Below are 22,466 nucleotides of genomic sequence, written 5' to 3' on the forward strand. Positions count from 1 at the left end.
GCTCTGTGCTGATCCCCTGGTCCTCTCTCTGTGCTGATCCCTTGGTCCTCTCTCTGTGCTGATCCCCTGGTCCTCTCTCTGTGCTGATCCCCTGGTCCTCTCTGTGTGCTGATCCCCTTGGTCCTCTCTCTGTGCTGATCCCCTTGGTCCTCTCTGTGTGCTGATCCCCTGGTCCTCTCTCTGTGCTGATCCCCTGGTCCTCTCTCTGTGCTGATCCCCTGGTCCTCTCTGTGTGCTGATCCCCTTGGTCCTCTCTCTGTGCTGATCCCCTGGTCCTCTCTGTGTGCTGATCCCCTTGGTCCTCTCTCTGTGCTGATCCCCTGGTCCTCTCTCTGTGCTGATCCCCTGGTCCTCTCTGTGTGCTGATCCCCTTGGTCCTCTCTCTGTGCTGATCCCCTGGTCCTCTCTCTGTGCTGATCCCCTGGTCCTCTCTGTGTGCTGATCCCCTTGGTCCTCTCTCTGTGCTGATCCCCTGGTCCTCTCTGTGTGCTGATCCCCTTGGTCCTCTCTCTGTGCTGATCCCCTGGTCCTCTCTCTGTGCTGATCCCCTTGGTCCTCTCTGTGTGCTCATCCCCTGGTCCTCTCACTGACTCAGCCTCTGTGCCGGTGGCTCAAGCTGCGCCTGCTCGGGATCCCGCGGTGCTGCCGGGCGCGGTGTAGGGATGGAGATGCCGGCGGAGCGGAGCTGGGGCCGGAGCCGCCGCGGAGGAAGAGGCCGAGGCCGAGGCCGGGGACCGCGAGGCGCGGGGGACCGGCAGCAGCGGGGACAGGAGGCCGAGCGAGGAGGCGGCGGAGGCCGGGGCTGGCGAGGAGCTCAGGGCCGCGGTGGCCGGGGTGCACGACATCCCCAGGGCCATGACCGCGACCGCCCCGTGCAGCAGCAGGAGCAGCAACAGGTACAGGCCCGGGGTTAGAGTGGGGCAAGGGGCCGGGGAGAGTGAGCACGGCCTCGGGTCACTGGCTGGGCCCTGAGCGGAGAGGCACTGAAAGCACCGCCCGTCAACTGAAACCCCTCAGTCCCAGGACATACATAGCTGGCAGTGAGTCTGTATTTACACATCACCCTCGGAGTCTGTATTTACACATTGCCCTCGCCCTCAGTGAGTCTGTGTTTACACATCACCCTCAGTGAGTCTGTGTTTACACATCGCCCCTCACCCTCGGGGAGTCTGTATTTACACATCACCCTCAGTGAGTCTGTATTTACACATCACCCTCAGTGAGTCTGTGTTTACACATCGCCCCTCACCCTCGGGGAGTCTGTATTTACACATCACCCTCAGTGAGTCTGTGTTTACACATCACCCTCAGTGAGTGTATTTACACATCACCCTCAGTGAGTCTGTATTTACACATCGCCCCTCACCCTCGGGGAGTCTGTATTTACACATCACCCTCAGTGAGTGTATTTACACATCACCCTCACCCTCAGTGAGTCTGTGTTTACACATCACCCTCAGTGAGCCTGTATTTACACCGCCCCTCACATAAGAACATAAGAAATAGGAGCAGGAGTAGGCCCTTTGGCCTCTCGAGCCTGCTCCGCCATTCAATAAGATCATGGACTCAGCTCCACTTCCCTGCCCGCTCCCCATGACCCTTTACTCCCCTATTGTTCAAAAATCTGTCTATATCTGCCTTAAATATATTCAATGACCCAGCCTCCACAGCTCTCTGGGGCAGAGCATTCCATAGATTTACAACCCTGAGAGAAAACATTTCTCCTCATGTCAGTTTTAAATGTGCTGTCCCTTATTCGAAGACTATGTCCCCGAGTTTTAGTTTCCCCTATGAGTGGAAATAACATCTCTGCATCCACCTTGTCGAGTGCCCTCATTATCTTATGTTTCAATAAGATCACCTCTCATTCTTCTGAACTCCAATGTGTATAGGCCCAACCTACTCAACCTATCCTCATAAGTCAACCACCTCATCTCCAAAATCAAGCCAATGAACCTTCTCTGAACAGCCTCCAATGCAAGTATATCCATCCTTAAATATGGAGACCAAAACTATACACAGTACTCCAGGTGTGGCCTCACCAATATCTTGTACAGTTGTAGCAGGACTTCTCTGCATTTATACGCTATCCTCCTTGCAATGAAGGCCAACATTCCATTTGCCTTCCTGATTACTTGCTGTACCTGCATACTAACTTTTTGTGTTTCATGCACAAAGACCCCCAGGTCTCTCTGCACTTTGTAATTTTTCTCCATTTAAATTATAATTTGCTTTTCTATTATTTCTGCCAAAGTGGATGACCTCACATTTTCCCACATGATACACTATCTGCGAAATTTTTGCCCATTCACTTAACCTGTCTATAATCCCTTTGTAAATTTTTTATGTCCTCACAATTTGCTTTCCCACCCATCTTTGCATCATCAGCAAACTTGGCTACATTACACTCGGTCCCTTCATCCAAGTCATTAATTTAGATAGTAAATATTTCGGGACCCAGCACCTATCCCTGCGGCACCCCACTCGTCACTGTTTGCCCATTTATCCCGACTCTCTGTTTTCTGTTCGTTAGCCAATCCTCTACCCATGCTAATAAATTATCCCCAACCCCGTGACCTTTTACCTTGTGCTGTAACCTCTTATGTGGCACCTTATCGAATGCCTTCTGGAAATCCAAATTCACCACATCCACTGGTTTCCCCTTATCCACTCTGCTTGTTACATCCTCAAAGAACTCCAGCAAATTTGTCAAACATGATTTCCCTTTCATAAAACCATGCTAACTCTGCTTGATTGAATCATGTCCCGCTACTGCTTCCTTAATAATGGACTCCAGCATTTTCCCACTGACAGATGTTAGGCCAGCTGGTCTATAGTGTCCTGCTTTTTGTCGACCTCCTTTTTTAAATAGGGACGTTACATGTGCGGTTTTCAATCCACTGGGATCTCCCCAGAATCCAGGGAATTTTGGTAGATTATAACCAATGCATCCACTATCTCTGCAGCCACTTCTCTTAAGACCCTAGGATGTAAGCCATCAGGTCCAGGGGACTTGTCCGCCTTTCGTCCCATTATTTTACCGAATACTACTTAACTAGTGATAGTGATTCTATGCAGTTCCTCACTTCCTATAGCCTCTTGATTATCCACTATTGGGATGTTTTTAGTACCGATACAAAATATTTGTTCACGATCTCTGCCATTTCCCTGTTCTCCATTATTAATTCCCCAGTCTCAACCTCCAGGGGATCAACATTTACTTTAGCCACTTTTTTCCTTTTTATGTACCTGTAGAAACTCTTACAATCTGTTTTTATATTTCGTGCTTGTTTACTTTCAGAACCTATCTTCCCTCTCAATTATTTTTTTAGTCGTTCTCTGCTGGCTTTTAAAAATTTCCCAATCCTCTGGCCTCCCACTAGTCTTGGCCACAATGTATGCCTTTGTTTTCAATTTGATACCCTCTCTTATTTTCTTAGTTAGCCACGGATGTTTATCCCTTCTCTTACAGTCTTTCCTTCTCATTGGGATATATTTTTGTTACAAGTTATGAAATATCTCCTTGAATGTCTGCCACTGCTCATCAACCATCCCATACTTTACTCTATTTTCCCAGTCCACTTTAGTCAACTCTGCCCTCATACCTTTGTAGTCCCCTTTATTTAAGCTTAGGACCCTGGTTTGAGAACCAACTTTCTCACCCGCCAACTGAATTTGAAATTCAATCATATTATGGTCACTCATTTCTTGAGGATCTTTTACTAAGAGATCATTTATTAATCTTGCTTCATTACAAAGTACCAGATCTAAGATAGCCTGCTCCCTGGTTGGTTCTGCAACATACTGTTCAAGGAAACTATCCCGGATACACGCTATGAACTCCTCATCCAGGCTACCCTGGCCAATTTGCTTTTTCCAATTAATATGAAGGTTAAAATCACCCATGATTATTGCTCTTCCTATATTACAAGCCCCTGTTACTGCTTGATTTATACTCCATCCAACCGTGTAGCTACTGTTAAGGGGCCTATAGACTACGCCCACCAGCGACTTTTTCCCTTTATTGTTCCTTATTTCCACCCAAACTGATTCAACATCTTGATCTTCTGAGCCAATATCGTTTCTCACTAACGCACTGATCTCATCCTTTATTAATAGAACTATCCCACCTCCTTTTCCTTTCTATCTGTCCTTCCGAATTGTCAAATACCCCTGAATATTTAGTTCCCAGACTTGGTAGCCTTGCTCTGCAATGGCTATCAGATCATACCCATTTGTATCTATTTGTGCCGTCAACTCATTTATTTTGTTATGAATGCTGCGTTCATTCAGATAGAGCTTTAAAATTTGTTTTTAAACCCTTTTTTCCTGCTTTGACCCCACTTTCTGATTCACTATTATGTTTATATATTCTGTCCCTTACTGTCATGCTTTGGTTTTCATTTCCATCAGTGCTACCCTGCTCTATTGCCTTCTCCTTATTCTTTGACTTCTTAACTTTTCGTTCAGCTGAACCTTCACCCCACTATTTAGTTTAAAACCCTCTCGACAGCCCTAGTTATTGGTGTGGGCGGTAAAATTGGGTTTTCAGATCGCTGGCTTGTCGCCCATTCTTAAAGCCCCTCGTCTCCATTTAAAAAATTGGCCCGTTACCACGAGCGATCTGAAATGGGCGTTAGCGTTAAATCTCTCTGACCTTCTGCCATAAAGTGTCGCTGTCCTTAGCAACGGCATGGCATTGCTCATTTCCCACAATTCAGGAGGTCAGGGGTCATCATTACATGCGCAGAAGAGGAGGCAGAGAGAGAGGGAGCAGAGAGGGACTGAATATATGTGTGGGTGTGGTGTGGCTTGATCCTCTGAGCCAATCTCGTTTCTCACTAACGCACAGAGTGGAGAGTCTGTATTTGCACATTGCCCTTCACCCTCAGTGAGTCTGTATTTACACATCACCCCTCACCCTCGGGGAGTCTGTATTTACAGATCACCCTCACCCTTGGGGAGTCTGTATTTACACATCACCCCTCACCCTCAGTGAGTCTGTATTTACACATCACCCCTCACCCTCGGGGAGTCTGTATTCACACATCACCCTCACCCTCAGTGAGTCTGTATTTACACATCACCCTCTCCCTCGGGGAGTCTGTATTTACACATCCCCCTCACCCTCAGTGAGTCTGTATTTACACATCTCCTTCACCCTCGGGGAGTCTGTATTTACACAGCCCCCATTCACCCTCGGGGAGTCTGTATTTACACAGCCCCCACTCACCCTCGGGGAGTCTGTATTTACACATCACCCTCGGGGAGTCTGTATTTACACATCACCCTCGGGGAGTCTGTATTTACACATCCCCCCTCACCCTCGGGGAGTCTGTATTTACACATCACTCTCACCCTCGGGGAGTCTGTATTTACACATCACCCTCGGGGAGTCTGTATTTACACATCCCCCCTCACCCTCGGGGAGTCTGTATTTACACAGCCCCCACTCACCCTCGGGGAGTCTGTATTTACACATCACCCTCGGGGAGTCTGTATTTACACATCACCCTCGGGGAGTCTGTATTTACACATCCCCCTCACCCTCGGGGAGTCTGTATTTACACATCACTCTCACCCTCGGGGAGTCTGTATTTACACATCACTCTCACCCTCGGGGAGTCTGTATTTACACATCACCCTCACCCTCGGGGAGTCTGTATTTACACATCACCCTCACCCTAGGTGAGTCTGTATTTACACATTCCCCCCTCACCCTCGGGGAGTCTGTATTTACACATCCCCCCTCACCCTCGGGGAGTCTGTATTTACATATCCCCCCTCACCCTTAGTGAGTCTGTATTTACACATCACCCCTCACTCTCAGTGAGTCTGTATTTACACATCCCCCCTCACCCTCAGTGAGCCTGTATTTACACATCCCCCCTCACCCTCAGTGAGTCTATATTTACACATCCCCCCTCACCCTCGGGGAGTCTGTATTTACACATCACCCCTCACCCTCGGGGAGTCTGTATTTACATATCCCCCTCACCCTTAGTGAGTCTGTATTTACACATCACCCCTCACTCTCAGTGAATCTGTATTTACACATCCCCCCCTCACCCTCAGTGAGTCTATATTTACACATCCCCCCTCACCCTCGGGGAGTCTGTATTTACACATCACCCCTCACTCTCAGTGAATCTGTATTTACACATCACCCCTCACTCTCAGTGAATCTGTATTTACACATCACCCCTCACTCTCAGTGAATCTGTATTTACACATCCCCCCTCACCCTCAGTGAGTCTATATTTACACATCCCCCCTCACCCTCGGGGAGTCTATATTTACACATCCCCCCTCACCCTCGGGGAGTCTGTATTTACACATCCCCCCTCACCCTCGGGGAGTCTGTATTTACACATCCCCCCTCACTCTCAGTGAGTCTGTATTTACACATCACCCCTCACCCTCAGTGAGTCTGTATTTACACATCACCCTCGGGGAGTCTGTATTTACACATCCCCCCTCACCCTCGGGGAGTCTGTATTTACACATCACTCTCACCCTCAGTGAGTCTGTATTTACACATCACCCCTCACCCTCAGTGAGTCTGTATTTACACATCACCCTCGGGGAGTCTGTATTTACACATCCCCCCTCACCCTCGGGGAGTCTGTATTTACACATCCCCCCTCACCCTCAGTGAGTCTGTATTTACACATCACCCCTCACCCATATCCACGCATTTTATAAGAAGCTGGGGAAGAGATAGCAAAGGCCTTATTACACATATTTAATAATTAAGAAGGGGAATAGAACATGTCAGCTTAACATCGGTGGTAGGAAAAATAATAGAATCCCTACTAAAGGAGAAAATAGAACACCGTGGCTAACTAAAGAAATAAAGGACGGTATCCAATTAAAAACAAGGGCATACAATGTGGCGAAAACTACTGGGAGGACAGAAGATGGGGGGGGAGCTTTTAAAAGCCAGCAAAGGATGACTAAAAAAATGATTAAGAAAGGGAAGATAGACTATGAAAGTAAACTAGCACAAAATATAAAAACAGATGGCAAGAGTTTCTATAGGTATATAAAAAGGAAAAGAGTGGCTAAATAAATGCTGGTCCCTTAGAGGACGAGACTGGGGAACATGGAAATGGCAGAAACTCTGAAAAAATATTTTGTACCAGTCTTTACGGTAGAGGACCCTAACAGTATCCCAACAGTGGATAGTCAAGGGGCTATAGGGAGGGAGGAACTTAACACAATCACACTCACTAAGGAGGTGGTACTCAGTAAGATAATGGGACTAAAGGCAGATAAATCCCCTGGACCTGATGGTTGCATCCTAGGGTCTTAAGAGAAGTAGCGGCAGGGATTGTGGATGCATTGGTTGTAATTTACCAAAATTCCCTGGATTCTGGAGAGGTTCCAGCAGATTGGAAAATTGCAAATGTAAGACCCCTATTTAAAAAAGGAGGCAGACAAAAAGCAAGAAACTATAGACCAGTTAGCCTAACACCTGTGGTTGGGAAGATGTTGGAGTCCGTTATTAAAGAAGCAGTAGCAGGACATTTTGATGGGCAAAGTTCGGTCAGGCAGAGTCAGCATGGATTTATCAAGGGGAAGTCATGTTTGACAAATTTGCTGGAATTCTTTGAAGATGTAACAAACAGGGTGGATAAACGGGAACCAGTGGATGTGGTGTATTTAAACTTCCAGAAAGCATTTGACAAGGTGCCACATAAAAGGTTACTGCACAAAATAAAAGTTCACGGGGTTGGGGGTAATATATTAGCATGGATAGAGGATTGGCTAACTAACAGAAAACAGAGAGTCGGGATAAATGGTTCATTCTCGGTTTGGCAATCAGTAACCAGTGGGGTGTCGCAGGGATCAGTGCTGGGACCCCAACTATTTACAATCTATATTAACGACTTGGAAGAAGGGACCGAGTGTAATGTAACCAAGTTTGCTGACGATACAAAGTTGGGAGGACAAGCAATGTGTGAGGAGGACACAAAAAATCTGCAAAAGGACATAGTCAGGCTAAGTAAGTGAGCAAAAATTTGGCAGATGGAGTATAATGTTGGAAAGTGAGAGGTTATGCACCTTGGCAGGAAAAATCAAAGAGAAAGTTATTATTTAAATGGAGAAAGATTGCAAAGTGCTGCAGTACAGCGGGACCTGGGGGTACTTGTGCATGAAATCAAAAGGTTAGTATGCAGGTACAGCAATTGATCAGGAAAGCCAATGGAATCTTGGCCTTTATTGCAAAGGGGATGGAGTATAAAAGCAGGGAAGTTTTGCTACAGTTATACAGGGTATTGGTGAGGCCACATCTGGAATACTGCGTGCAGTTTTGGTTTCCATATTTACGAAAGGATATACTTGCTTTGGAGGCAGTTCAGAGAAGGTTCACTAGGTTGATTCCGGAGATGAGGGGGTTGACTTATGAGGAAAAGTTGAGACTGGAGGGTAGCTAATGTAACCACTTTTTAAAAATGGAGGGAGAGAGAAAACAGGTAATTATAGACCGGTCAGCCTGAACATCAGTAGTGGAGAAAATGTTGGAATCAGTTATTAAAGATGAAATAGCAGCGCATTTGGAAAGCAGTGACAGGATCAGTCCAAGTCAGCATGGATTTATGAAAGGGAAATCATGCTTGACAAATCTTCTAGAATTTTTTGAGGATGTAACTAGTAGAGTGGACAAGGGAGAACCAGTGGATGTAGTGTATTTGGACTTTCAAAAGGCTTTTGACAAGGTCCCATACAAGAGATTGGTGTGCAAAATTGAAGCACATGGTATTGGGGGTCATGTACTGACGTGGATAGAGAACTGGTTGGCACACAGGAAGCAAAGAGTAGGAATAAATGGGTCTTTTTCAGAATGGCAGGCAGTGACTAGTGGGGTACCGCAAGGATCAGTGGTGGGACCCCAGCTATTTACAATATACATTAATGATTTAGACGAAGGAATTGAATGTAATATCTCCAAGTTTGCAGATGACACTAAGCTGGGTGGCGGTGTGAGCTGTGAGGAGGATGCTAAGAGGCTGCAGGGTGACTTGGACAGGTTAAGTGAGTGGGCAAATGCTTGGCAGATGCAGTATAATGTGGATAAATGTGAGGTTATCCACTTTGGGGGCAAAAACACAAAGGCAGAATATTATCTGAATGGTGGCAGATTAGGAAAAAGGGAGGTGCAACGAGACCTGGGTGTCATGGTACATCAGTCATTGAAAGTTGGCATGCAGGTACAGCAGGCGGTGAAGAAGGCAAATGGTATGTTGGCTTTCATAGCTCGGGGATTTCAGTATAGGAGCAGGGAGGTCTTACTGCAGTTGTACAGGGCCTTGGTGAGACCTCACCTGGAATATTGTGTTCCGTTTTGGACTCCTAATCTGAGGAAGGACGTTCTTGCTATTGAGGGAGTGCAGCGAAGGTTCACCAGACTGATTCCCGGGATGGCAGGACTGACATATGAGGAGAGACTAGATCGACTGGGCCTGTATTCACTGGAGTTTAGACGGATGAGAGGGGATCTCATAGAAACATATAAAATTCTGACAGGACTGGACTGGTTAGATGTAGGAAGAATGTTACTGATGTTGGGGAAGTCCAGAATCAGAGGACACAGTCTAAGAATAAGGGGTAAGCCATTTAGGACTGAGATGAGGAGAAACTTCTTCACCCAGAGAGTTGTTAACCTGTGGAATTCCCTACCGCAGAGAATTGTTGATGCCAGTTCGTTGGATATATTCAAGAGGGAGTTAGATATGGGCCTTACAGCTAAAGGGATTAAGGGGTATGGAGAGAGAGCAGGAAAGGGGTACTGAGGTGTATGATCAGCCATGATCTTATTGAATGGTGGTGCAGGCTTGAAGGGCCGAATGGTCTACTCCTGCACCTATTTTCTATGTTTCTAAATTGCAGAATGGGCATATAATTGGCAAATGAAGTTCAACACGGATAAATGTGAGGTATTACATTTTGGTAAGAAGAATAGGGAAGTCACTTATTACTTGGAGGTTGTGAGTCTGGGTGCAGTAGAGGAACAAAGGGATCTCGGAGTACAAATCGCTAAAAGTTGCGACACAGGTTAGCAAGACCATAAAAAAAATCAAACCGAGCACTAGGGTTTATTTCTAGAGATATAGAATTCAAAGTAGAGAAGTTATGCTGAACCCATATCGAACCTTGGTTAGACCACACTTAGAGTACTGCGTACAATTCTGGTCGCCATATTGTAAAAAGGATATTGAGGCACTGGAGAGAGTGCAGAGAAGATTTACAAGGATGATACCAGAAATGCGAGGAAAGGATGACCAGGCTGAGTCTCTTTTCTCTTGAAAAAAAACAAGGCTGAGGGGTGACCTAATAGAGGTCTTTAAAATTATGAAAGGTTTTGATAGAATGGATACAGAGAGAATGTTTCAACTTGTGGGGATGAGCATAACTAGAGACCATCAATATAAGATAGTCATCAAGAAATCCAATAGGGAATTCCGAAAAAAATTCTTTACTCAAAGAGTGGTGAGAATGTGGAACTTGATATTGCAGGGAGTGGTTGAAGCGAATCGTATAGATGCATTTAAGGGGAGGCTAGACAAGCACATGAGGGAGAAGGAAATAGAGGGTTATGATGATAGATTTAGATAAGCAAAGATGGGAGGAGGCTCAAGTGGAGCAGAAACGCCGGCATGGACTCGTTGGGCCGAATGGCCTGTTTCTGTGCCATGTATCCTATGTAATCCTATGTAAACAACTTGCATATATCGCACCTTTAACGTAGAAAACATGTAGCGGTTGAGGCAAAGAAGGAGATGTTAGGAGAGGTGACCAAAAGCTTGGTCGGCATTCTATTTCAAGCAGCGTCTTCAAGATGGAGAGGTTGAGGGATGGAAAGCTGAGTGTGGAGCCTATGCAGTTGCAAGAACGGCATCAAATCCTCCATCTACCATTAGGAGAATTTTGTTTATTAATAAAAATTAAATTAAAAATACTTTATATTTAGAGTTTTATAATTGTGAAGTCCTAAAATATTGAAGTACCGAAATACTGACAGGTGATTACACTTCAGAAGTAATTCATTCGATGTGATGCACTTTGGGACATCCTGAAGACTCAATTGTCACTTTTTTGGGTTTTTGCCTTTTTTACTCAATATTTTTGGGCTCTTGTATTTCAGACTATGCTCAGCGCTCTAGCTCAATACTTCCCAGACACTGTTTCCACTCACCCTAATATTTAAGTAAAATCGGTAGCATATATAGGTAATAAACAGAGGACCCTTTCCAGATTGTTTCAGGTACTAAACAGAAAGAGCTTGCATTTAGATGGCGCCTTTCACGACCTGAGGATGTCCCAAAGTGCTTTACAACCAATGAGGTACTTTTGAAGTGTAGTCACTGTTGTAATATTGGAAATGTGGCAGCCAATTTGCACACAAGTAGGATCCCACAAACAGCCTGTACTTTCATGGGATCATCCTTGGTTTCAGAATGCAGCACAATAACACTACTGTAAACTTGGTCTTAGGCTTAAAATACCAAAAAATAATTCAACATTATAGAACAAGTGGTTAGAAGTGAATAATAGCAGTAGGATAACTTATATATTTACAATAGTTGATTAGCTTTGCTAGCTCCTTATATAGTAGAAGATAATAAATAGGAAATTAAGTAATTTTCTTATGTAGTACCTGTAGTTATTTTTCCTTTTTCCATCAACTACAGAAGTTATCTTGCGTGATTAGCTCTCCAGAGGCTCCAGACAGACTTTCTGATTTGAAAATAATAGACTTTTAAATAGTGACGGGAATGGGGCAGATATTAATTACCTAGATGGTAAATTCAAAAAAAAGCTACTAGTCAAACTGCTATTTGAACAAACCAAACAAAATGTTGATATCTGAATTGCGGGGCTTGGCCCCTCTCTGACCACTTGACATTAAACAAACCATTGCAAAAATATACCAACTTAGTCTGGGATATAATTTGTGTGAGTGAAGCTGATTTTTAACTCCTCATGTAATGTTTCAGAATATAAGAAGCTAAATCATACAATTATAGAAAGTTACAACACAGAAGGAGGTAATTCGGCCCATCGTGTCTGTGCCGGCCGACAAAGAGCTATCTGGCCTAATCCCACTTTCTATCTTTTGGTCCATAGCCTTGTAGGTTACGGCACTCTAAATACTTTTTAAATGCTATGAGGTTTTCTGCCTCTACCACCCTTTCAGGCAGTGAGTTCCAGACCCCCATAACCCTCTAGGTGAAAAGAAATCTCCTCAAACACCCTTGAAACCTTCTACCAATGACTTTAAATCTATGCCTCCTGGTTATTGACCCTTCTGCTAAGAGAAATAGGTCCTTCCTATCCACTGTATCTAGGCCCCTCATAATTTTATACACCTCAATAAGGTCTCTTCTCAGCCTCCTCTGTTCCAAAGAAAACAATCCCAGCCTATCCAATCTTTCCTCATAGCTAAAATTCATCAGTCCATGCAACATCCTCATAAATTTCCTCTGTACCCTCTCTAGTGCAATCACATATTTCCTGTAATGTGGTGACCAGAACTGCATGCAGTCCTCTAGCTGTGACCTAACTAGTGTTTTATACGGTTCAAGTATGACCTACCTGCTCTTATATTCTATGCCTTGGCTAATAAAGGCAAGTATCCCGTATGCCTTCTATAACCACCCGTATCTACCTATCCTACCTTCAGGGATCTGTGGACATGCACTTCAAGGTCCCTCTGTTCCTCTACACTTCTCAATGTCCTACCATTTATTGTGTATTCCCTTGCCTTGTTAGCCATCCCCAAATGCATTACCTCACACTTCTCCGTATTGAATTCCATTTGCCACTGTTATGCCCACCTGAGCAGTCCATTGATATCTTCCTGCAGTCTACAGCTTTCTTCTTCATTATCAACCACCCGGCCAATTTTTGTATCATCTGCAAACGTCTTAATCATATCCCCTACATTCAAGTCCAAACCATTGATATATACCACAAAAAGCAAGGGACCTAGTACTGAGCCCTGCGGAACCCCACTGGAAACGGCCTTCCAGTCACAAAAACACCATCGACCATTACCCTTTGTTTCCTGCCTCTGAGCCAATTTTGGATCCAACTTGCCACTTTGCCTTGGATTCTAAATCTTAGACAAAATTGCACATGGAGTTTTTTGAAAATCAAAGTATACTATAACCTACTTGATAGTTCTTAAATGCTAGCTTAATTACCTTCCGGAAGAATTCTTTGTGTGCGATCTGTTGAATGTAATATCATGATGACTATGATTTTATCCCATTGATACAATGCTCTTTGTTTGGAGCTCTTTAGAAATCCAGGTTCTATAGGCAAGTCAGTGTTTCCTGTGCACGAAAACTGCTCCTTATGTGTGATCTCAGGCCAAAGAGTGAACAATGAACCCTTTTACCATTGAGTGTGCTCTGGAAATAATACAGGATGCCAACATTCATTCCTGATCTCTTCAAACTGGCAGAATATCATTATGAAGACTGTAGCTCAGGCAAAGTTAACTAGAATTTTCTAAAAAATAATTTATAGAAGCATTAATAAATCACCAAGTTAAATAGAAATGCATTACTTAGATTTCACTGTTCTCCATAAGCAGCATAACAAATAGTTTTGAAATTTTACCAAACTTTCAAACAAACCAAAGTTGTGGCATATATCTCTGGAGGCCTCTGAGTATACAGATGTCAATCAAGTTAGATGACAAAGCTCAACGTGAATGTCATGAAATTTTGTGAATCAAAGCTCATCTCCAAGGGCTCAACCATTGAGGGTTGAAGGCGAGGGGTGACTGCGATTGCAGGGTAGGCATTGGATCGGGGGTTGGGGGGTGTTTGTCCGTGATAGGACAGGCTTCAGATCGGGGGTTTGGGGGTGGGGTGTTCAGCCGCGATCACGGGGCAAACTTCAGATTGGGGCTGGAGGGTGGGGAGATCACCGATTGCGGCATGGGGGTGAGAGAGAGGCTGGTATCAGCAGAAGGGAGACTGAACATTTTTTTGAAGGGTTGTAGGGGGGCGGGGAAGAACCTCTGCTCCTACTTGTCCACAAAGCACTTAATTTTTGGAGCCTGCAGCTCCAGCATGCCTTTTACTGTGTTTTCTGAACCCTGGAAAATCTGATCAGCAGCGGTTAAATTTAAATCAGACTCCCAATTACACTGTGGGAGCCTGATTTAATTAATTTTTTTATTTGTTCACAGGTTGTGGGCGTCACTGGCAAGGCCAGTATTTATTGCCCATTCCTAATTACTCTTGAGAAGGTGGTGGTGAGCTGCCTTCTTGAACCGCTGCAGTCTATGTGGTGAAGATACTCCCACAGCGTTACTCGGGAGGGAGTTCCAGGATTTTGACCCAGTGACTATGAAGGACCAGCGATCTATTTCCAAGTTAGGATGGTGTGTGACTTGGAGGGGAACTTGCAGATGTTCCCATGCACTTACTGGCCTTGTCCTTCTCGGTGGTAGAGGTTGAGGGTTTGGGAGGTGCTGCCGAAGAAGCCTTGGCGAGTTGTTGCAGGGTATCTTGTAGATGGTACACGCTGCAGCCACGGTATGCTGGTACTGGAGGGAGTGAATGTTTAAGGTGGTGGATGGAGTGCCAGTCAAGCAGACTGCTTTGTCCTGGACGGTGTCAAGCTTCTTGAGTGTTGTTGGAGCTGTACTCATCCAGGCAAGTGGAGAGTATTCCATCACACTCCTGACTTGTGGCTCTTAGATGGTGGAAAGGCTTTGGGGAGTCAGGAGGTGAGACATTCACCACAAAATACCCAGGCTCTGACCTATTTTTGTACCCACTGTATTTAAGTGGCTGGTCCAGTTAAGTTTCTGGTCAATGATGAGCCCGAGGATGTTGATGGTGGGGGATTGGGTAATGCCATTGAATGCCAAGTGGAGGTGGTTAGGCGCTCTCTAGTTTCAAATGGTCATTGCCTGGTACTTGTGTGGAGTGAATGTTACTTGCCACGTCGGCCAAAGCCTGAATGTTGTCCAGGTCTTGCTGCATGGGGGCATGGACAGCTTTATTATCTGAGGAGTTACAAATGGAACTGAATACTGTGCAATCATCAGCGAACATCACACTCTGACCCTAAGATGCAGGGAAGGTCATTGAAGCAGTTGAAGATGGTTGAGCCTAGGACGCTACCCTGAGGAACACCTGCAGCGATGTCCTGGGGCTGAGATGATTGACCCCCATCAACCACAACCATCTTCCTTTGAACTAGGTATGACTCCAGCCAGTGGATAGTTTTCCCCCGATTCCCATTGACTTCAATGATACTAAAGTGTCCCGTTTCTCCAAGAGTACGAATCGGGTTGGGGATATATTCCCCGTTTTTTAGGGTTTATCTTCCCCTCGAGGCCAATGGTTGCCTGCCCTACCAGGACACCCCCTGATTGGACAACCAGCACAGTTGGCTCACATTTACTTGCTGCTATTCTTTGAAACCTCTCTAATAAGAATTCCTAAAATTAAACACCTGTTGTTCTGCACAGGATGCATAACTTGGTTAGCAGAGTTAAAAGACCTATTGGTGTATCAAATTGGTCTGTCCCAAATATCAGATAAGAGTCACAAGATTTATCCCTACTGACAGAGGAGGGAGCTATGAGGAAAGACTGGAGATATTTGGGACCCTCAACTTTCAAGGAAGTGATTAAGAAGGGACCTTGTAGAAAAGGTAAATCCAGAACCTTTCTCGGCCTTTTGGATAAGATCATGCGTAACTGACCTGACAGGGGAGTAGCCACCATGACCTCCGGGTGGTTCTCCCTGGATCAGGAAGGTATATGCTTGCTTTTTTGGAAACAGGAGGTGGGTGGGGTGGCTTGACCCATCCACCTCCACGGAGGTGTGTGGGGGACCTGACCCATCCACCTCCATGGCACGAACCTGGTATTGCAGTACTTCCAGGAACGGTGCAGTGGCTCTAGGCCTTTTGGCTAAGAGCATTGGCGCAGAGTGATCCTTGGCGTGTGCAAGGTGACCTCTGGCGTTTGTGATTTGACAAAGAATTGGAACGATTGGCTACGAATTTAAAAAAAAAAAAATCCAGAACCTTTTTTCAAATTAAATTGAAGTAGCCAGTGCAGGTTTCATTGTTGTTTCGAGCATGAACTTCAACAGATTGTGTTTCTTTTATTTGCGTGTTTATGCACAGTCACAGAGGTAGTCACAAGAGAGCTTTTGGTGGAATTCTAAAGTGCGTTACATGTGGGATTTGGAGTATATTAACACCATTAAGGATTAACACCCCAAGCATATTTAAATCAGCTGCTTCTTCAGTGAAGATACATGTTTTAGCAGTTGTGTCTTTTTAATTTGAAAGGTTGAAGATGATGTGGACATAAAGGAAGATTATGGTCAACCAAATGCATTTTCTAGAAGACAAATAGTTTCAAACTGGGACAGATACAAAACAGAAGAGAAAGAACTAAATGATGGTGGAGAATCTTTGCGAGGTGCAGATTTCAATGTGCTGCTAAGTTCTGCAGGTAGGAAAACAATGTTCTTCAATTGTGCAAAATAGATTAAATTGCTTAACAAATTTCAAACTTTAAATGGAAATTCTTTTTGAGATTTATTTTAAATGCAATCTTCAACGTTTCTTTTTAATGCATAAAAAAGGAATGGTGCAGTACAATTGAAAGATGCAGTACTTGAGGCAAACTAGATACACTCTATGCCACTCTTGGCATTTTTCCAGGCACCCATCACCGCATCCTTATGAGTAGCAACCTCCTCCCTATCCTCCGCTCTCACCAGCCTTCTTGTCCAGCATGCCTGCTGAGAGCTAACCATGCCAGCCTCCTTTCTGTCCCCTTCACTCCACCTGCTTGGATGTTGCCAGATCAACATCATTGCCCTTTCCACATTTCCAGGATAATTGCATTAACAGCCTGGTTTTGACTGAAATGTGGCCCATTGCCTCTTACTGAAACCTTCACACCTGGCTTTCTGTTTGACCACCCTGCCCTGGTGAAACTACTGTGGTATCAGTGTGGCCCTTACCACAAAATCAGATCTTGGTCTTTTCCCTGTTCCTCTGGTATCTTCACTTTCGAACAACTCATGCTATTCCTCACATTTCCGTTAAAATCTATGTTGTTTACTACTTCCCCAAGCACCATCCCAAATTTCTCCTGAGATATCCTCCCTCATTGCAGCCTTCTGCATCTGTACCAAGCGACTTCTCATCTTCAGTGATCACAATTTCCATCTCAGCTCCCTCCACTGCATTCACTGTGCTGCTGTCCTCTCCACACTTCTCCTTCCATATAAACACTCCCACCCACATTCATGGTCACTGCCTTGACCTCACCATCTCCCAAAGCCCCTCTATTCCCTTGGTCTTGATCACAGCCAAGGCCGTCTCTGACCACTTTCATACATCCTTCATCAGGAACATCCCCCACCCCCTTCCAACTCCACTTCCTTCTACCTCTGCGCATGGAAAAAAAACTCTCCCTCAATTCCCTTACAACTGCACTTTCAAACTTCCAACTGCTTAGACTTTGGTCCTTCATTCACCACAATATCTCTGCTCAATCAGTCCATCACCTTCATATTTGTTGTCCTTGTCCAACAAAACCATTACTCTCTCCCATCCTTGTCTTTTGCCCTGATATTGCCCTAATCTTTGCTTCCTCAAGTCCAAGGAACTTCAGCATATCTGGCACACAACTGGTTTAACCATGCATTGCCAAATCTAGCTGGACCATATCAGGAAGACCTCACTGTCCTCTGCCAAAACTGCTCAATACTCTAGGCTGATCCTGAAAATAAACCTTGGCCTCTCTTTTGCTCCCTTCACCCTCATCTCTAACATATGCGAGGAGCTCATGGATTCTTTGTTACTAAGATTGAGACCATCTATTCAGTTGCCTGTGCTGCAGTTCCCCTCCCCCTTCCACTTGCCCCATCTGGCTTTTCAGATTAATGTAAAAGATACGATTGCACTATTTGAAGAAAAGTCAGCAGTTTATCCAATGTCTTGACCAGCATTCTGTCCGCCACTAACGTCACACAAAAAATAGATGAATTGGGATTTTACTGTATGCAATTTGGTTGCTTCATTTTCCTACATAATCTTTTCAACTTCCAGTATTTGCAACTTTTTGTTCTTTTAAATCTCTTTATTACTTCACAGTTTTCTTAGCAGTTTGCAGGTCAATGAAGCCAGGAAGTCCCCCTCTGGGATAGGCATATTTATTGATTCCTCTCCGCTCTACCTCCCGCTCCCTTTTTTCAAAGTTGGTAAAATGCTTGTTTAGCTTGTAGTCTTTAGTTCTGCTGAAAGGTACGCACCCAAAACATCAAAATCTGTTTTTCCTCTTTTCACATGTTGACAGATGTGTTGTATATTTGATGATGATGATATTTGCAGTATTTTCTATTTTCATTTCAGATTTCCAGCATTTGGATTTTTTCTTTTTATAATTACTGTAATTAAGTCTTCAAATGATGCAAAAGTATATGCAGAAATTGTCAAAAAGGAAATGATTAGATTGTAAACTGATGTAGTTAAATTAAAGTGAATGAGTTCATAAATGACAAATGTCATTCCATGTGGAAAAGTGATGTGATGTGTACATTGGGCCAGGCAACTTAAGGCATATCTACTCTTAAAATGAGTGCAGGAAACGGTCTTGGGGCTAGTCACTAACCAGCTACTAAAGGTCATAGAAACATAGAAACATAGAAAATAGGTGCAGGAGTAGGCCATTCGGCCCTTCAATATGATCATGGCTGATCATGCAACTTCAGTACCCCATTGCTGCTTTCACTCCATACCCCTTGATCCCTTTAATCATAAGGGCCACACCTAACTCCTCTTTGAATATATCTAACGAACTTTCTGTGGTAGAGCGTTCCACAGGTTCACAATTCTCTGAGTGAAGAAGTTTCTCCTCATCTCGGTCCTAAATGGCTTACCCCTTATCCTTAGACTGTGACCCTTGGTTCTGGACTTCCCCAACATCGGGAACATTCTTCCTGCATCTAACCTGTCTAATCCCGTCAGAATTTTATATGTTTCTATGAGATCCCCCCTCATTCTTCTAAATTCCAGTGAAAATAATCGATCCAGTCTTTCTTCATATGTCAGTCCTGCCATCCCGGGATTCAGTCTGGTGATCCTTCGCTGCATTCCCTCAATAGCAAGAATGTCCTTCCTCAGATTAGGAGACCAAAACTGTTCACAATATTCAAGATATGGCCTCACCAAGGCCCTGTACAACTACAGTAAGATCTCCCTGCTCCTATACTGAAATCCCCGAGCTATGAAGGCCAACATGCCATTTGCCTTCTTCACCGCCTGCTGTATCTGCATGCCAACATTCAATGACTGATGTACCATGACACATATGTCTCGTTGCACCTCCCCTTTTCCTAATCTGTCACCATGCAGATAATATTCTACCTTCCTGTTTTTGCTACCAAAGTGGATAACCCCACATTTAGCTACCTTATACTGCATCTGCCATGCATTTGCCAACTCACCTAACCTGTCCCAGTCACTCTGCAGCCTCTTAGCATCCTCCTCACAGCTCACACTGCCACCAGTTTAGTGTCATCTGCAAACTTGGAGATATTACATTCAATTCCTTCGTCCAAATCATTAATGTATATTGTAAATAGCTGGGGTCCCAGCACTGAACCTTGTGGTAACCCACTGGTCACTGCCTGCCATTCTGAAAAGGACCCGTTTATTCCTACTCTTTGCTTCCTGTCTGCCAACCAGTTCTCTATCCACGTCAATACATTACCCCCAATACCATGTGCTTTAATTTTACACACTAATCTCTTGTGTGGGATCTTGTCAAAAGCCTTTTGAAAGTCCAAATACACCACATCTACTGGTTCTCCCTTGTCCACTGTACTAGTTACATCCTCAAAAAATCCTAGAAGATTTGTCAAGCATGATTTCCCTTTCATAAATCCATGCTGACTTGGACCGATTCTGTCACTGCTTTCCAAATGCGCTGCTATTACATCATTAATAATTGATTCCAACATTTTCCCCACTACTGATGTCATTCTAACTGGTCTATAATTCCGCGTTTTCTCTCTCCCTCCTTTTTAAAAAAGTGGTGTTACATTTTCTACCCTCCAATCCATAGGACTGATCCAGTATGTTGGAGAATGACCACCAATGCATCCACTATTTCTAGGGTCACTTCCTTAAGTACTCTGGGATGCAGACTATCAGGCCCCAGGGATTTATCGGCCTTCAATCCCATCAATTTCCCTAACACAATTTCCCGCCTAATAAGGATTGCCTTCAGTTCCTCCTCCTCGCTAGCCCCTCTGTCCCCTAGTATTTCCGGAAGGTTATTTGTGTCTTCCTTAGTGAAGACAGAACCAAAGTATTGGTTCAACTGGTCTGCCATTTCTTTGTTCCCCATTATAAATTCACCTGATTCTGACTGCAAGGGACCTACATTTGTATTCACTAATCTTTTTCTCTTCACATAGCTATCGAACAATGTGAGAGTTCAAAACCAAGAGCACCTTACTACAGTAATATAAAGATTTGGTACTTTGACATTTGGACTATTGTGTTTAGTTTTGGTCCATACTGATGCCTCTTGGATAACCATGGCCTTCTTTAGTTTACCTTATGGAGTTGGGGAAGAATTTCCTGAAATTGACCATAGATTTTCTTGTCTCCATCGGGAGTTAAGAGTACCAGCTCTTAAGAAGGACGATGCATGAAATTGCACTATCTCGTGAGCAGGCTGAGGCTGATGAGCCTGTCGGTTTTTTTCATGCTTTCTGTATGTTCCTATTTGCCTGTGGAGAGCATTATAGCCAAGCTCAAGCGTGTCCTCACCCAATGTCTTCAAATACACACTTTACAGCATCAATCAAGAGTTGTAACTCTATCTGATTTCCTTCCCCCATCCCCATTACCAGTCTAGGGGCACAGAGGCCAATTGTAGTGCTCCAAATGCTGCCTTGACTGAGATCAGCTAACTCAGTGGAGAAAATGTCCATTCAACCTCATATTAATCACAACATTCTTTTACAGTTGGAAAAGTTGAATGCCTGCAGTATTTCTGTTGCATTTGTGCATTACTCCCGCAATTTGCTGCCTCCCAAATCTTTAGATTTTGTTTGTACCGGTTGAACCTCCCTTATCCAGAACTCCCTTATCCGGAATCACCCCTTGTCCAGAACCATTCCCGGCCACCAGGTGGCACATGCGCAGAACTCCGACATGAACAAATTGAAGTCCTTCCTCACTGCCAACTCCCGCAATTGCTGGCCTGACCCCGCAATCCGCCACCCTGCCCCATGATCTCTCTGCTGGACTCCCAGGCCCAAGCCAGCCAGCCCTGCTTTCCCCTTGCTCATTACCTGTACCATCCAATTTAACGTGACCACCCCTCATCCGGAAAAATCCCTAATCCAGAACAGGCCAGGTCCCAAGGGTTCCGGATCAGAGAGGTTGAACCTGTACTTTATGGGCTAGATTCTGAAATTAAAGATAGAAGTACGTGGTCCAAATTTTGTGTATATTTATAACGGTGAGGCTTTCAGTGCTCACTGCTATTGTGGTGTTAATCGTACAGCAACTTCTGGTGTCCGCACGTGTGTAGTTAAATAAGAAAATCCGGAAGTTGCTGTCTGATTTTCCCTGCTCCTCCACAAGCTGCGGTATACCAGTAACTCGCCGATAAACTCAGCATTGCAATACATGTAAGGGCATAAAGTTGCTGTACTTACCCACAAGTTACCCACTAAACATGCCAGAAAAAGTTAGGGCTGGTCCATTCAAGTGTAAGTGAATTTTTAATGGCGTGATAAGTCTTAGTTACTGCCAAACAACTTCGCTGGCACTGAAAATTTACATTTATACCTGTGGAATCTCATTCCTTGAAATTTTAATTATTGTTTCGAAAAAATTAAAATAAATACATTTTTAAACTTATTCTTTCTGTCTCTTTTATCTCTCTCTTAATCCCATCTTTCTTTCCTTCTCTTTATTTCGCTTTCTGTACATGATTTGGCATTGAATTAAATATTCAAACCTACACTTCCTGGTTTAGACTCAACGTTCCTCAGTAAGGATTCTTCAGTCTGATTTGTTGAAGAGACATGCTGTTGTGTTCATGCACGCACCAGATCCCCTGTAGAAGGTATCGGACTTCCGATGACCAAATTTTGCCGCTCAAAAGCCCACGAAAAGTCTGTGGGCAGCTATAATTGTAATGAACGGCGAGCGCTGTTTGTTCGCTGCTGACCGCAAAATCCGGCCATTGAATGTACCGTTCTGAAAAATTGCACTGATACTCTCAACAGGATTCCTCCCTTACATCAGATTTTTGATTTAAATTGTTTATTAGTCATTTTGAGGGAAAAAGTTATAGGAAACCTGAGAAGAGAAAGGAATTCTACTAGAGATGGCAGTTTTTCATCATAATTGCGCATTCCAATATTTTTGAAAGTGTGTCT

General features: G+C 44.3%; 1 protein-coding gene and 1 pseudogene across 1 annotated transcript in view; both read left to right on the forward strand.

Annotated features, from left to right (window-relative positions):
• The first annotated feature begins 488 nt into the window (after positions 1-488).
• Positions 489-22,466, forward strand: part of aven (apoptosis, caspase activation inhibitor) — a 136,762-nt gene continuing 114,784 nt past the window's right edge. Inside the window, exons 1-2 of the mRNA XM_070878985.1 lie at positions 489-896; positions 16,336-16,501. Of these exons, the coding sequence (XP_070735086.1) occupies positions 663-896; positions 16,336-16,501 (400 nt within the window). The 5' untranslated portion in view covers positions 489-662. The remainder of the gene's footprint in view (positions 897-16,335; positions 16,502-22,466) is intronic.
• LOC139263653 (U2 spliceosomal RNA) lies at positions 15,698-15,936 on the forward strand (annotated as a pseudogene).

Source organism: Pristiophorus japonicus, chromosome 4 (genome assembly GCF_044704955.1).
Source record: "Pristiophorus japonicus isolate sPriJap1 chromosome 4, sPriJap1.hap1, whole genome shotgun sequence".
Taxonomy (NCBI): Eukaryota; Metazoa; Chordata; class Chondrichthyes; family Pristiophoridae; genus Pristiophorus; species Pristiophorus japonicus.